This window comes from Camelus bactrianus, chromosome 7 (genome assembly GCF_048773025.1).
Source record: "Camelus bactrianus isolate YW-2024 breed Bactrian camel chromosome 7, ASM4877302v1, whole genome shotgun sequence".
Classification (NCBI taxonomy): Eukaryota; Metazoa; Chordata; class Mammalia; order Artiodactyla; family Camelidae; genus Camelus; species Camelus bactrianus.
The window spans coordinates 41,238,992-41,252,608 of NC_133545.1; the positions used below are offsets into that span (position 1 = coordinate 41,238,992).

At 41.0% G+C, this 13,617-nt stretch overlaps 1 protein-coding gene across 1 annotated transcript in view; it reads right to left on the reverse strand.

Annotated features, from left to right (window-relative positions):
* WIPF3 (WAS/WASL interacting protein family member 3) overlaps positions 1 to 13,617 on the reverse strand; it is a 70,722-nt gene that overhangs the window by 40,520 nt on the left and 16,585 nt on the right. Inside the window, exon 2 of the mRNA XM_074367302.1 lies at positions 9,785 to 9,934. Within this exon, the coding sequence (XP_074223403.1) occupies positions 9,785 to 9,877 (93 nt within the window). The 5' untranslated portion in view covers positions 9,878 to 9,934. The remainder of the gene's footprint in view (positions 1 to 9,784; positions 9,935 to 13,617) is intronic.

Sequence of the window (13,617 nt, forward strand, 5' to 3'; positions counted from 1 at the left end):
TTTAAAAATTAAAAAGCATGTAATATTTGGTCTCAAACATCCATTTGAATTAGTAAAGCATGCTACATATTCCCTCTTCGGTCTTGCTAAATCACATCTATTTTAAGGTTGTTGATGTCCATTAAAATTTTTATTACAGAAATTAACAGATACAAAATTGAAGAGTATAATGAGTTCCCGTAGCATTATCCAGCTTCAACAATTATCAACTCACAGCCAATCTTGTTCTATCTTTACGATGACCTGCTTTTCCCCTCCAAATCCCTGCTTATTAAAAAACCTGTATCTAACATTGCATAGTATCAAAGAAAAGAGCTCGTAAAATATAACAACAATATTACTAAATAAAATTAACTATAATTCTTTATATCAGCCAATATCCCGTCAGTGTTCAAATTCCCTTGGTCTAACAGGAGAGTTTTAAATGGAAGTTTGGGCCAGGCAGAGAAAGACCAAGACACAGCTTTTGAATCTCCGTATCCCGAGCACCCCTTAGCTGCCGCAAGGCCCCAAGAACATCCTTCTTTGCTTTCGATAGGGGCTCAAAGCCAGGAGATCTAGAATTCTTGCGCAAGCACCACGATTAAACCTTCCAGGGAAACGTGTGCCCTTCCCCTAGGCAGCCGCCTGGTCTGCTACTGCCAAAGCTGCTTGTAAAATGACAAACTAAACAGCAGCTGAGAAAACAGAGCCTCCTCTAAATGTTTAAAATATTTGAACCAGGCTGCCATTTCACTGGAGTGCATCTTAAAGGACACCCTCCCAGATCTCCACGCACCCCTCACTCACAACCGCCATCCCACTGCCGAGGGCTCACTCTAATCTGTGGTTGATTCCAGGTGCCTCCCGCTGGCACCCATGGACTCAGGCCACTCAACGCAGCATGAGCATGAAAGAGGAGAGAAAGCAAACCATTTGCCTCTTTAGGATCATGCTACAGGCGCAGGCGCTGGACAGTGGACTTGCAACCCCTGAAACCTAGAAGTGCTAACCTCAGCCCTCCTGTTTTGGGACTCTTTTCAGACTGCGGCCTGACTCCCCACTTTGAAAACCTCAGGCTCCCAACCTTGATACTGGCATCTGGTGTCTGACCTCCTGCCTACCTGCACTAACCTCAGGGGCCTTCGCCCTCAACTTATCAGTCCCAGATCTGGTTATCTGCCCAGTTGTTTCCTGGTTCCTGAAATAACAGAGCTGCCATTGACTAGGCAGGCATTCAGTGAACAGCAGCTTCAGTCGCTGTCTAACAAGCTCCCCACAACAACCCCACGATTTGGGCATTCAACACGTACACGCCGAATGCCTACTGTGTGCAGGCACTGCTCAAGTGTTTAGGATACACTGAACAAAAGACACAAAACCCCTCCCTTCATGCAGCTCCCACTCTTAGGGGCAATGCCCTAGGAAGTGGCTGTTGTTGTTCCCATTTACAGGTGAGGAAACTGAGGCTCAGAGTTACTAGGTAATTTGCTTGACACCATAGAGCTGATAAACAGCACGGCAGGGAATCAGTTTCTGTAGGACTTTAAACCCCACATGTATTGGTTTCTGGTTTTGATCACACCATGCTGCATCATTACATGATTCCTACTAAAACCAATGGCCTGAAACACTGAGTGCTGAACAGACGATGGAGGAACAGATATGCTTTTCACCTTGTATGTGGTACAGGTGGAGTCCTGCTTTCACCAGCTTGAAAACACATTCACACTCCTCCATTGTGAACAGACCTTATTCAAATGGAAATCTGTTGCTGCCATGTACAAGACGGGAATACTGTGTTGCTTTCCCAAGTCTATTCTCTTAGAAACAATAATGAATTGGAATGGGGAGTGCTGTGCCAAAGGACATTAATGGCTTTAAAAATAACACCCAGGTGTTAAGTTGTGCTATCCCTAAATGTGTTACTTCTGATCTAACTGCATTCGCTTTATAAAATATTCTTAGTAAAATGTGAGTATGTGTTGTTCTGACAGGACACAGCATAGAATGTGTTCTGGCTTTCAAGGCTTAGGCAGGTGGAAGATGTAAAGTAGTGATTGGTTAGTTCACAGCGGGTTTGCTTTGTGAATTAAAATATCTTCACTATACTCACTGGTTCAGGGAGTCATGCTAGGTACTGAGTGCCTACTATGTGCCCAGTACTGACCTCAGCACAGACTCCCAGTCTCAGAGTCACTCACTAATTGCTCGCTGGTCCCAAGATCCTTTCATCCCTCGCTCTGTTCAGGAGTCAACTCAAAGCACGAGCAAAACCCATCCAGGGCCCAATGCTCAAAGAAGCATGAAAATCAGGTGACTAATTTAGAAGACAAGAGGATTCTTTAAAGATGAAACTTCAAGGATCCCATATTCAGGAGATACATAATAAAGAAGCAATGCAAGGGACAAAGTTCTGGCCTGTGAGTAGTCAACTGTACTTTCAGCACTTCCACGACTGAGCCCAGTCTTCTCTGGAGTTAAGTTCTAAACTCTTCAGACGCAGAGCCACACAGCCGGGTAATTCTGTGAAGCCAAAGCTCAGTAAATTTGCATGATGGCTTGGTCAAGGTTAAGGACACAATCTCCGGTCACTGAGCTCAGAGGCATTTACACTCTCCGCTGTGTGCCCAGAATTGTTAATGGCAGAGACCTCATTTTCCCGAGCCCTTAAAGAGCCCAGCTGTAAGCTAAAGACAAGATAAAACTAAGTTCCTCTGCCTTGTACCTGCTTCTTTAATGCTGATTCTCTGCTGTTAAACCATGGGTTTTATAAAGAGAGTAGCCTGCAAAATGTTTTCCCTCTTAAAAAAGAAAAGAGGAGAAAAAAAGGAGAAAAAAAATCAATAAGCAAGTGAGGGGAAATGATGGAACCGGAAAGAAAAGAAAAAAAAAGAGCAATCTTAGGAGGAGGCTTGGGGATACAGGAAGAAATCTGGGAGCTCTGTCCTAGGTGTGAGAATGGGAAACCACTGACTTCCTGGCTCTTAGATTCAAGGGGGAGGGGAAAATTCAAGGAATCCCTGAGAAGGCCTATATCAAAGGGCAGCTGGCTTAGTGGTTCAGAACAGGGACTCTGGCACCATTCTGCCTGCATGCAAACCATGGCTTTATCAGTTATTAGCTGTGTGATCCAGGGTAAGTCACTTCCTCTCCGGGCCTCCGTTAACTCACCCATAAGATGAGAATAACAACAGTACCTGCCTCAAAGCGTTACCGCGAGGATTAACTCAATCATGTGCGAAGCACTCAGAACAACACAAAGCATTCAGCAATCACTACATAAATGTTCGATGCTACAGTCATCAGTGCTGCTTATTCCACCCGTACACACATTTGGAAGCAGTAGAGCACAGAGCAGTAAGGCTCTCAGAGAGCCTGGGGAGGAATCCAGCCTCCACGACTTACTGGCTGTGTGACTGGGCATCTTAATAATGTCTCTGTGCCTCAGTGTCCTCATCTATAAAAGGGCACTATCAAGCCACCTCACTGGACTGCTGTTAATAGGAACTGAGATAATCCATGCTAAGTGCTTGGCGCAGTACCGGGTATTCAGTAGCTATTCAGTAGATGCCTGTTACTATTCCTGTGCCTTATTACTATATGTGAACAGTTGGTAAATGATCATTCATTCCTTTTTCTTTCTTAAAACCTTTCCTTGTAAGTATAAAAGTAATAAATGCTTCATGTAGATACTTGAGAAAATGCAGAATCATTCAGAAAAGAAAAACAGAAACCACACATCTGGCCCCTAGATATCCAGCCATGTTATACGTGGACTATTTCCCTGCCATCTTCATCTGAGAGCACACGAGTGAGCAATACACACAGTCCTGTTTTGTTTTATATGGTTGGGGCCACACTATCCATATGTAGCCTGCTTTTACCACTCATGTTGCCTGTCTTTTCATTAAATATCCTAGGAAACGTGACTTTACTGGCTACCAACACCCCACTGCAGAGATGTGCTTGTGCTAGGAGGGGCCCAGGCCCCCCGCCCCTCACTTGCAGCTTTTTTGATCAGATCAGGACTGGATATCTGATGGCCAGCAACAACCTGGTGTTGGTGGGTTTCCCCCCTTTCATGGCAAGAAAGGAAAGAGCAGTTGGGGGTAGAGGTACCTGGCTCCAAAGACCCCTGGCTCTAAACCATGGTGGCCCTCCTCAGTATGACAGTGCATGTATGAAAAGAAATCCTAGCTTAGGGGCAGTGGCTCGCTGGCAGTTTTTCTAGGAATTGTTAGCTACCCTGTAAAAGATTTCAAAGGCAAAGAGCCAGCAGATCCGGGTACAAAATGAAGCTCAGGTTAGTAATCGCTGCTACCGAGATGGCAGGGGCTTTCAGGGCTGCCTTTGGCCTCACCGCCCATGGCAGCTTCCTGCCACATCCCTCAGCTCAGATGCTCAGATGCCGCGTGTGAGTGGCTTAGGGGCCCGGGCTCCTATGAAATTTGATAAAGGCCCTTAACAAGCGCTTGCAGGCTTTTCTTGCCAGGTCCCAGGCGTTCTTCGTGCACCATGGCTGCCCCCCGCCCACCATCGCAAGCGGCTCCTTTTTTTCCTGTCACCCCTTCCACCTCACAGCTGTGAAAAAGAAACACATTTAAATACCATCCTGAATGGCCCTTTGGAAGTATGAGTGGCAGGTCCTGCCACACCTCTCTCACAGACCAAGTAAACCTGCTGCAAAGACTGCCTCGTTTTTACCCTGAAGCTGCGCTACTGCTCGGGAGTGCAAACCGGCAAAGGAGAGAAGGAGAATCACGTTTTTAAAATTACTGGAAGACAAAGACGCACTTCTGCAAACTCAAGCAGAGACCAAATGTCCATTTAATACTATCCTAATAGCCTGGCCTAATGCAAAAAGCCTTCTCCTTGTCCCAGTGTCCACTGTCAGCCCTGGGTAAATGTCCCCAATCCTCATTAGCAACACTAATCAAAGCACCAGTGTCAGGAAAATCTGAATGACAGTATTTAAGAATTTTTAAGGCTCTCATTATTCCAAATGCACCAGTCAATATGCAAATTACCTCTTCCAGAATATAGAGTAATTCCCAATTCTGCTGAGCCCCTTCCACCTGGGGCCCCCCCGACCCTGCCTTTTTTTTTTTTTTTAACCACAGCAAACACAAAACTCCAAAACAGGCTCTCATGGGACTTCAGATACCACTCCTTTTTCCAAATTTTTTTTCCCAGATTGACATTTTTTTATACCACATGAGCTCCTGCATCCTAGAGGAGGTGGGAAAAACTCCCAATGGAAGGCGCAGCCGGTATTTCCTGACGCTGGAAAGTCTACCTTGTCCATGAATCATGCAATCCTTACACTACAAGGAGAAAAATTATCTCACTGAGTTTCCTGAATGCAAACAAAGGCTCTGGCAAAGAGTAACAAGGGAACAGAACAGTGAAGGGCCACAATGTGCTTCTCACTGTAACCTCCCTCCAGCGCTTTGTTAAACATTACCTGTCGAACAGGCGGGTGGGGGAGTACATGGCACCATGGCGTCTTTCTACTTAAGGGTTTTGCTTTTCATGAAAAATAAATCATTATCAAGCCAGTTTCCTTTTTGTTTTTAGATAATAAGACACAGGCCTTCCTTAGGAGAGCTGTTTCCTCCTTGGGATGTTTAAGCTTTGAACAGCAACATTAAAAAAATAATGCTTATAAAAGTTAATAAATCTCCTGCTGTGGCCATGACCCTCGTGCCAGGCTTTGCCTGGGCAACCCAACTCCAAAGAATTTATCAGCTGGTCAGAGACACATACACTCTCTTCCTCTTTTGTAGACAGTGTTATACAACTGTGGCAACACCCACCCCCCCAACTCACCATCACCACCAACAACAAAAAAACCAGAAATCACAGGACCTCAAGGAGTTTATTTTCACATCCTGAACACTACTGAGGGGCCAAAGTAGATTTGAAAACAAAAGTTTAGTAAAATTCTGCTCATTTCAGAAATCAAAACTATTGTATTTTCTTTAGATTTTTTTTAAGTTACATTCTGTAACCAAAGCAACAATAATTATAAGTGGACCAATGTACTATGCTGGCCATTTCAATAATTGTTATTGGCTATCAGAGGGATGAGCCAAAGGAGTAAAGCTCAAAAGACAGGGAAATAGAGGGCAAGAAAAGAAGGGAAACCAGATGATGAGAGCTGTCTGGCTTTTAGTTAGAGCCTGCTCCAAAACTTCAGCAAGCCCCATCAGCCCATCTCTTGGTTCCAAGATGCATGTTAGGGAAGAGGAGGAGATGAGGATGGGAGGGGCAGGAAGGGGAAAGGTGAGGGATTGGGAGGGGAAAATCAAAAAACTTATAGCCTTGGTCTCAACCCCAGGTCTTCCAGAGCTAAGGAGAAGCCTGATAGGACCCGTTTCATTACAGACATACCACACAAAACGCCCCCTCCTTGCAAAGGTGACAGAATAAAATCTGCCATGCTGGTCCATAAGCATAGGTGTTCAAAGTCCTGAACACTGCTAATGAAGAGTTTAAATTCATTTCCCAACCCTGTTTACACAGATATTCATTCATGACTGCATCCATCCATTCATTTAATGAGTGCAATGCCTATTGTAAGCTAAACGCTAGGGACAGAAAAGACCACAAAACAGAAAATGTGGACCCCCTTCAAATAAAAACAAACTTAAAAACTGATAACTGCTATGAAGGAGGGGATTAAACGTATGTTATAAATGCTAGTGTGGGGTGTGAGGAAATGATGCCTCGAGGAAGTGATATCTGAGCTGAGCCAAAAGAGCTTTCCAGGCAGAAGGAGCAGCCATGCTAAAGCCCTAAAGTAGGAGACATGGGGAGGGGGGCACAGGGTGAGGTCTGAGAGGCAGGCAGGGGCTGGGTCATGCAGGTGGAGTGGGCTATAGTTAAGAGGGGGATGGGAAGTCCTTGAAAAGTGATGCAGGGGAGGGACATGATCGGATGCCAGTGGACCAAGATCACTGGCTGCTGATGACAACAGGAAGGCTGACTGAAGCCAGCTACCTTGTAGGATACGTGTTGGCAAACTTTTTCTGCTAAAGGGCCAGACAGTGTTTTAGGCATTGTGGGCCAAGAGGCAAAATCATGGATGCTCTGTGAGCACCGTACAACAAAAAAGAAAACAAATTTCTGCACAATTATTGATGAAATTAAAAATACAACAATAATAGAGTATAATTTTAAAAACACAGTTAACCAGTGAGAAGAATGGAGTTCTTCTCGGGGGAATAACAAGTTGTTTAATTGGTGTTCTGCCACTGTATCATAAAAGCAGCCATAGACACTATGTAAATAAATAAGCATGGCTGTGGTCCAGTAAAACTTTATTTATGGGCTGAAATTTGAATTTCATGTATTTTTCATGTGTCACAAAATATAATTTTTCTTTTGATTTTTTTCAACCATTTGAGAATATAAAAACCATTCCGAGCTCAAGGGCTCTAGTTTGCCAACCTCTGTTGTAGAAGTTCCCACATTCTGGATGTGTCTAATTGCTTGCTCAGAGAACACTCATTTTTGACAGATTACTGCAGAGTGATGCTATGTATTTCTGGTTGCATCACAGAAAAGGTTTGTGATAAAGGTCATTCCCTGACAAGTTTGATCTATGTTAAAAGTACATTTCCCCCTTTTTAATTAGAAGTAATCTGTGGGTGATACTTGAGATCCTGTGAACATCCTGTTACCCTAAAACCTTTCACTACGTGGTTTCAGTTTTCATGGATGATCCTTGCCTGAGTCAATCATTACACTGGAAGTTACAAAATAATTTTGATGTGATTATTCAGTGGCTGCCTAGTACACTGTTTGGTGGATTACATAATAATTTTTTATTGAATTTTCTGGTTTTAAATATTTAGATTCTTTCTTTTCTTTTTTGGTTGCTATTACAAGTAATGCTTTCATTAACACCCTATGGCTAATTATTTTTTGTACATCAATGATAAGTTCCTTAAAAGAAATTACTTGAAGTGAAACTAGGTCATCAAGTATAATCACTTATTAAGGGGTTTTGATCCACATTAAGAAATTGTGTTTTAGGGAATTATACCAATTTTTGCTCCTATTAAGAGTTATACACAAGTTTATACTGTTTAGCACAGGAACCTATATTCAATATTTTGTAGTAACTTATAGTGAAAAAGAGTATGAAAAGGAATATATACATGTATTTGTATAACTGAAACATGATGCTATACACCAGAATTGACACAACATTGTAAACTAATTATACTTCAATAATAAACAAACAAACCAACCTAATCTCCCACCAAAAAAATAAAAGAATGTTAAGTGCCTGATTCCTAACACTCCAGCTAACATTTAAAAAGTACCATTACCAAACTGATAGATGAAAATGGTTTCTCATTATTTTAATTTATGTTTATTCAATGGTAGTAAGGCTGAAACATTTGTATTTCTTCCACCTGGTCTTATCCTGGGCCCATTTTTCTATCCATCCTTTCCATACTGACCCACAAGAGCTCTCTATACTCTAAGGATGTTAATTCTTTGCCTATCATAGGCATTGTAACTATTTTTCCGAGAGTGTAGAAAAAATGTGTTTTGAAAAATACTGAAATTTACATGGTTATTTTCCTCCTAAATTGATCTGTTCCTCCCCGAGATAGCAAAAAAACGAAGAAAAAATTTAGGAATGGGGGAGGGAATGCAAAAAATTAATGAAACGTAGAATTACTTTTATTTATTATGAACTTAACATCTTAAAAGAAAAAGAATTCCCTAATGAAATTTAAAATTTTGTTATCAGCCTTCAAAATTCTCTTCTGATCTTTGCTATTTATTATATATATAGTTGATTTCATGATGCACAAAATGTGCATTGTAGTTAATCCATGATTCCATATCGACTTTCCATAGCCAGCACAGTTATAAATGTAATTTTTTATTAACACTATGGCATAATTCAATTTTTGATTAACAGCATGACATAATACAGTTCATTTAGTTCTCACAATCCATTTAAGATCAAATTTTTCACTAGAATAAATAGTTTTGCTGTGCATAACCTTGTATAAATTTCTTTTTTGGTTCCTTTAGGGTTAAATTCTTAAGTCAGTCTCAAAAATTAAACTACTTAATTACCAGGGGAAAAAGTGATACATTCAGGCTTATTGTTTTTTGTCCGAGAACACTCCAGAAAGATTCATTCAATATTTGTTGAGTCTTAGGTATTTGTGTGTCATTAGCAACGTTTAAAAGGGCTTATTCCCCCAAATTCCCAACCATATGGGTTTTGATAGGTTTATTTATTACGGCTATGTTTACGGGTATAACATGGTATTTGAAATTACTTTAAGTTGTGCTTTTTCAGTGCCAGCAAGCCTTCATAAGACCCATATGATAGTTTCATGAAACTATCACTTATAACTGTTCATCTCCTTCATGCCTTCTTTGTGTCAAATTCAGCAGTAGAACGTCAGCATTTATTCCTATTATTTCTATACATTGGTTAGAGAGCTTTCAGATGTAACTCATGTTATGGGCTTTCTTTCCATGCTCTTCAGGGCAAGGGCCAAGTTTCAGGTAGGTCTACGCCCCGGCACTACAGGTACGGTTAGTGTGCAATGCTGACGTCATAAGGGGTGACCTTTGATCTATGACCTCAGGCATACTCTGGCTCTCACCATAGCTCATGATTGTGCAGTGCGGCCGCAGGCCCACCCTGGAGCCGTGGAGCCAGCTACCTAAGATGCCACCTGCTCTACGGGAGCTGGTTCTGAACATTTAAAACCTGCTCAAGCGTATTCAAGTGAACCAGACTGAAAAAAACAGGTCTTACCGGGGGTGCAGATGGCGGGGGAGGGGGAGGAGCTCCCAGCGGTGGGGGAGGTGGAGGCAGAGGAGGAGGTGGTGGTGGCGGTGGCACTGGCATATGTCACAGCGCTGCTGTCTCTTTCTTACGAACGGTCCCAAGAGAATGGTTTCTGCTCTGAAAGGAAAAAAGGATAGTTTTAAACTTGGCTGTCTTTATTTATGGACGGGTAATACATGTCATGCAGAAGTACGCATATTGTAGACAGTTTCATTCTTTCACTCATTCATTCCATTCTTTCTTTCAATAAATACTGCCCACTGTGAGGCAGGTATTGCGTCAAGTGCCGGAGACAGAAAGAAGCAGCCAGATTTTAGGAAGAATTAGGTGATAAAACTGATAAAGTTTAGCTATTTATGTCTCAATATAAATAGAACATATTAATATATAAATAGCAACACCTCATTCCATAATAAGTATTTCAAATAACGGATTCTACCTCTTTAGCATTAAACTTTCATCATTTTGAATGCAATTTTAAAATATTCTGAACACACCCCCATTTTCCTAAGCAGAGCAAATGGAACGAAATTTAACCTTTTCTGAACGTTGGCAGGCTCAACGTTACTCATCTTGCCTGCAGCAAGGCTCACATGGGCATTACCTATTTTCCTGTTTCCCACTCTGCTGTTATTCTTACTTTTCTTGCTGCTCTTCTGTTGTTTCTATACCGTCACCTGGGTGGGGGCATGACACTTCTTCTCTGCAAATACTTTACATCTGGTATTTGCTACCAAGAGGGGTTTTGGGCATGATTCTGCAAATCGGTTGTTTCAGTTAATATTGTAGGATGTCTGATCTCCAGATAAATATGCTATTCCTCTGCAGAGTGTGTGTGTGCATGTGTGCATATGTTTGTATATGTATTTGTGTCTTAAAATCTATATGAAGACACACTGCAAAGACTTAGAACTCATACTAAAGAAAATCCCCAACTGTTTACAAAAATGAGGAAAACCTATATGAGAATCTAAAAACAATTTAAGCAGACATAGAAGTAAACCTCAGACTTAGGTAAGGTTGGGCAATTTTGTGTTCCTTCTGTCCTACTCAATGGAAGGCCAGAACAGACCTCTGTTTCTTCAGTGTTGAAATCCTGTTGCATTTGTATTATTCCATGTTAATATTCTTATCTCCTTGAGGCAAAAAGCAATTATGCAACATGGTACTTTATTCTTAACACAGTCCACTGGACTATAAATGACATTCAGAAACATTAAATAGTTTTGCCAAAGTCACACACAGCTGGTAACTGGTAGACCTGGGGTTGGAACCCAGGCTTATCAGCCTCTAACATCCAGCCTTTTTTTCGATGTGATTTTTCATTATTATGGTAAAATACTCATAACATCATTTTTAAAATCATTTTAGCAATTTTAAAGTATACAATTCAGTGGCATTAAGTACAGTTATCACCACTATCCATTCCCAGAGTTTTTTCATCAATCCAAACAGAAACGAATTAAATAATTTCCTATTCCTCCTGCCCCCGGTCCCTGGTAATCTCTGTTCTACTTCCTGTTACTGTGAATTTGCTTACTCTAGGTGTCTTAAATAAGTGGAACCAGACCATATTTGTCCTTTCGTATCTGGCTTATTACTCTTTTTTAATATATATATTTTATTGAAGTATAGTCAGTTTACAATGTTGTGTCAATGGCTTATTACTCTAAACATAATGTCTTCAAAGTTTATTCATGTTGTAGCATATACAGAATTTCATCCCTTATTATTCAATTGTATGTAGATACCCCATTTTGTTTATCCATTCATTTGTTGATGGACATTTTGGTTGTTTCTACCTTTTGGGTGTGGTGACTAATGCTACCATGAACACTGGTGTACGAATTTCTCTTCAAGACCCTGCTTTCAATTTGTTTGAATATATACCTAGGATTGGAGTTGCTGGATCACATAGTACTGGCCTATTTTCGGCAGGTTTAAGAATCCCCTAAAGTGGTATAAAAATTTTGAATGGTATAAAATATATGCATAAATTCAACTTTTGGGGGGAAAAGCCCATGGTAGTTTTCATATGAGTTCCAAAGAGAGACATGAGTTGATCATTACAGAAGACCATAATCTTCTTACAGTGTTACTTCCCTGAAAGAAGGGGCTTGATAATTACTATGTCACTGCCTCTTTCCCTTGATAGCAGAATGATTAGAAAAAAATAGTCATCAGAGTCAAAAGCACAAAACTATAGTAAAATTGGGCAGAGATCCTGGAGGAGAGTAAATACTTCTTCCAGGTAGCATGAGTATTATTTTATTACACAGTCTAATACATGTAATAACATAGGGTCAGACAAAGCTAGCATTCTACTGGCTGAACACTAAAGCAAGTTGGATGTGAGCCCACAAATTAGATGGAACAAATATAAATGATCAGTTATTTGTATTTTAACACTTTCTGTCATAGAAGACATCGAGTATATTCTTTATATACTCCTTAATTCAGTGGCAAAAATAATTTTAGTCAAAAATTTACAGTAGGGAATAAAGGGGTGGCTGAAGTATTAATAGAACAAGAGAAAATATAGAAGTCTCATTATATAAGGATTTTATCTTTTAACGAAGACAGATGAGAGGAGACAGACTTGCTTGGTGAAGAACTGTAATGGGATCAGAAGAGTAACTTACAAAAATGTATATGTCGCTTACCTAAGGGTTTTGTCATAGGAAAAACAACTGCAGGAAATCATTTTAAGGAGAACTGCATTAGAGTGATTCATGTAACCCCTCAGCACATGTTAGATTACATTTTCCAGCCTCCTCTGCTACTAGGTGTGACCATATGACTAAGCCCTGGCCAGCAGAATGTAGGCAGAAGTGACGTGCTCTACACCTCTAGGCAGGTCCATAAAGACTTTCTGTCCATAACTTTTCTCTCTTCCTCTATCCATTGGGTGGAAGCAAAGGTTCTTAGTGTGGGCAGAGTCACAAGATGTAATGATTCTGGATCCCTGACTCCTCTTTTTAAGGGACCTGCCAAATACCTGATTACACGTTACATACATGAGAAAAAAACTTCCGTGTTCAGGCACGGAGAGTTTGGAGTTAATCTGTTATAGCTACTAATATTTAACCTACCTAATACAGGAACTAAATAGAATACAGTTGATTCTCATTATCCATGGTGGTATGTTCTTTATAGTTGCCAAGAACACTGAGTTAGCAAATACCCAAACCATTGCTCCTAGGAGAATTACAGGGTGAGGATCCTGTAAACCTCTGGTCACAAGACTTTTGTCAGGTGATTAACATATAACTTTGTTTTATTTGTGTGTCTGCTTAAAGATACCTTATTTACTATAGATTATTGATTCATTAATATTAAACTCACAGCCAATGGCACTGTAACTCACATCTGAACAAAGCTGACCTAACACATGTGTTTTCTCCATAAAGCACATCCTGTGCTCAAGAACACTACACAGCACATCAGCACTACACCTGGGGGGTGGGGCGGGAACCAATGAAGTGAAATCACCAAGAAGCACAAAAATTTGAAAATCATCACACTAAGTAGAATATGGAAAGGTCACTTGTTTACAGAGAGAGAGCTGGAACAACGAGGCAGAGTGCTGCCTTCCTTGTTCAACCTCAGCTGGGAACATGCGTGGCACAAGGCTTAAGCCTTTCCCCACTCTGTACGTGACCATGAATGACCATGAAAGCGCCTGTGACTACTGACTTCAGGGTTACAGACACAGTTTAGGGAGCATATGATTAGCAAACTGTGGAATCCATGAATAATGAGGATTGACTGTATAATTTTTAAACCCCCTATATGTACTC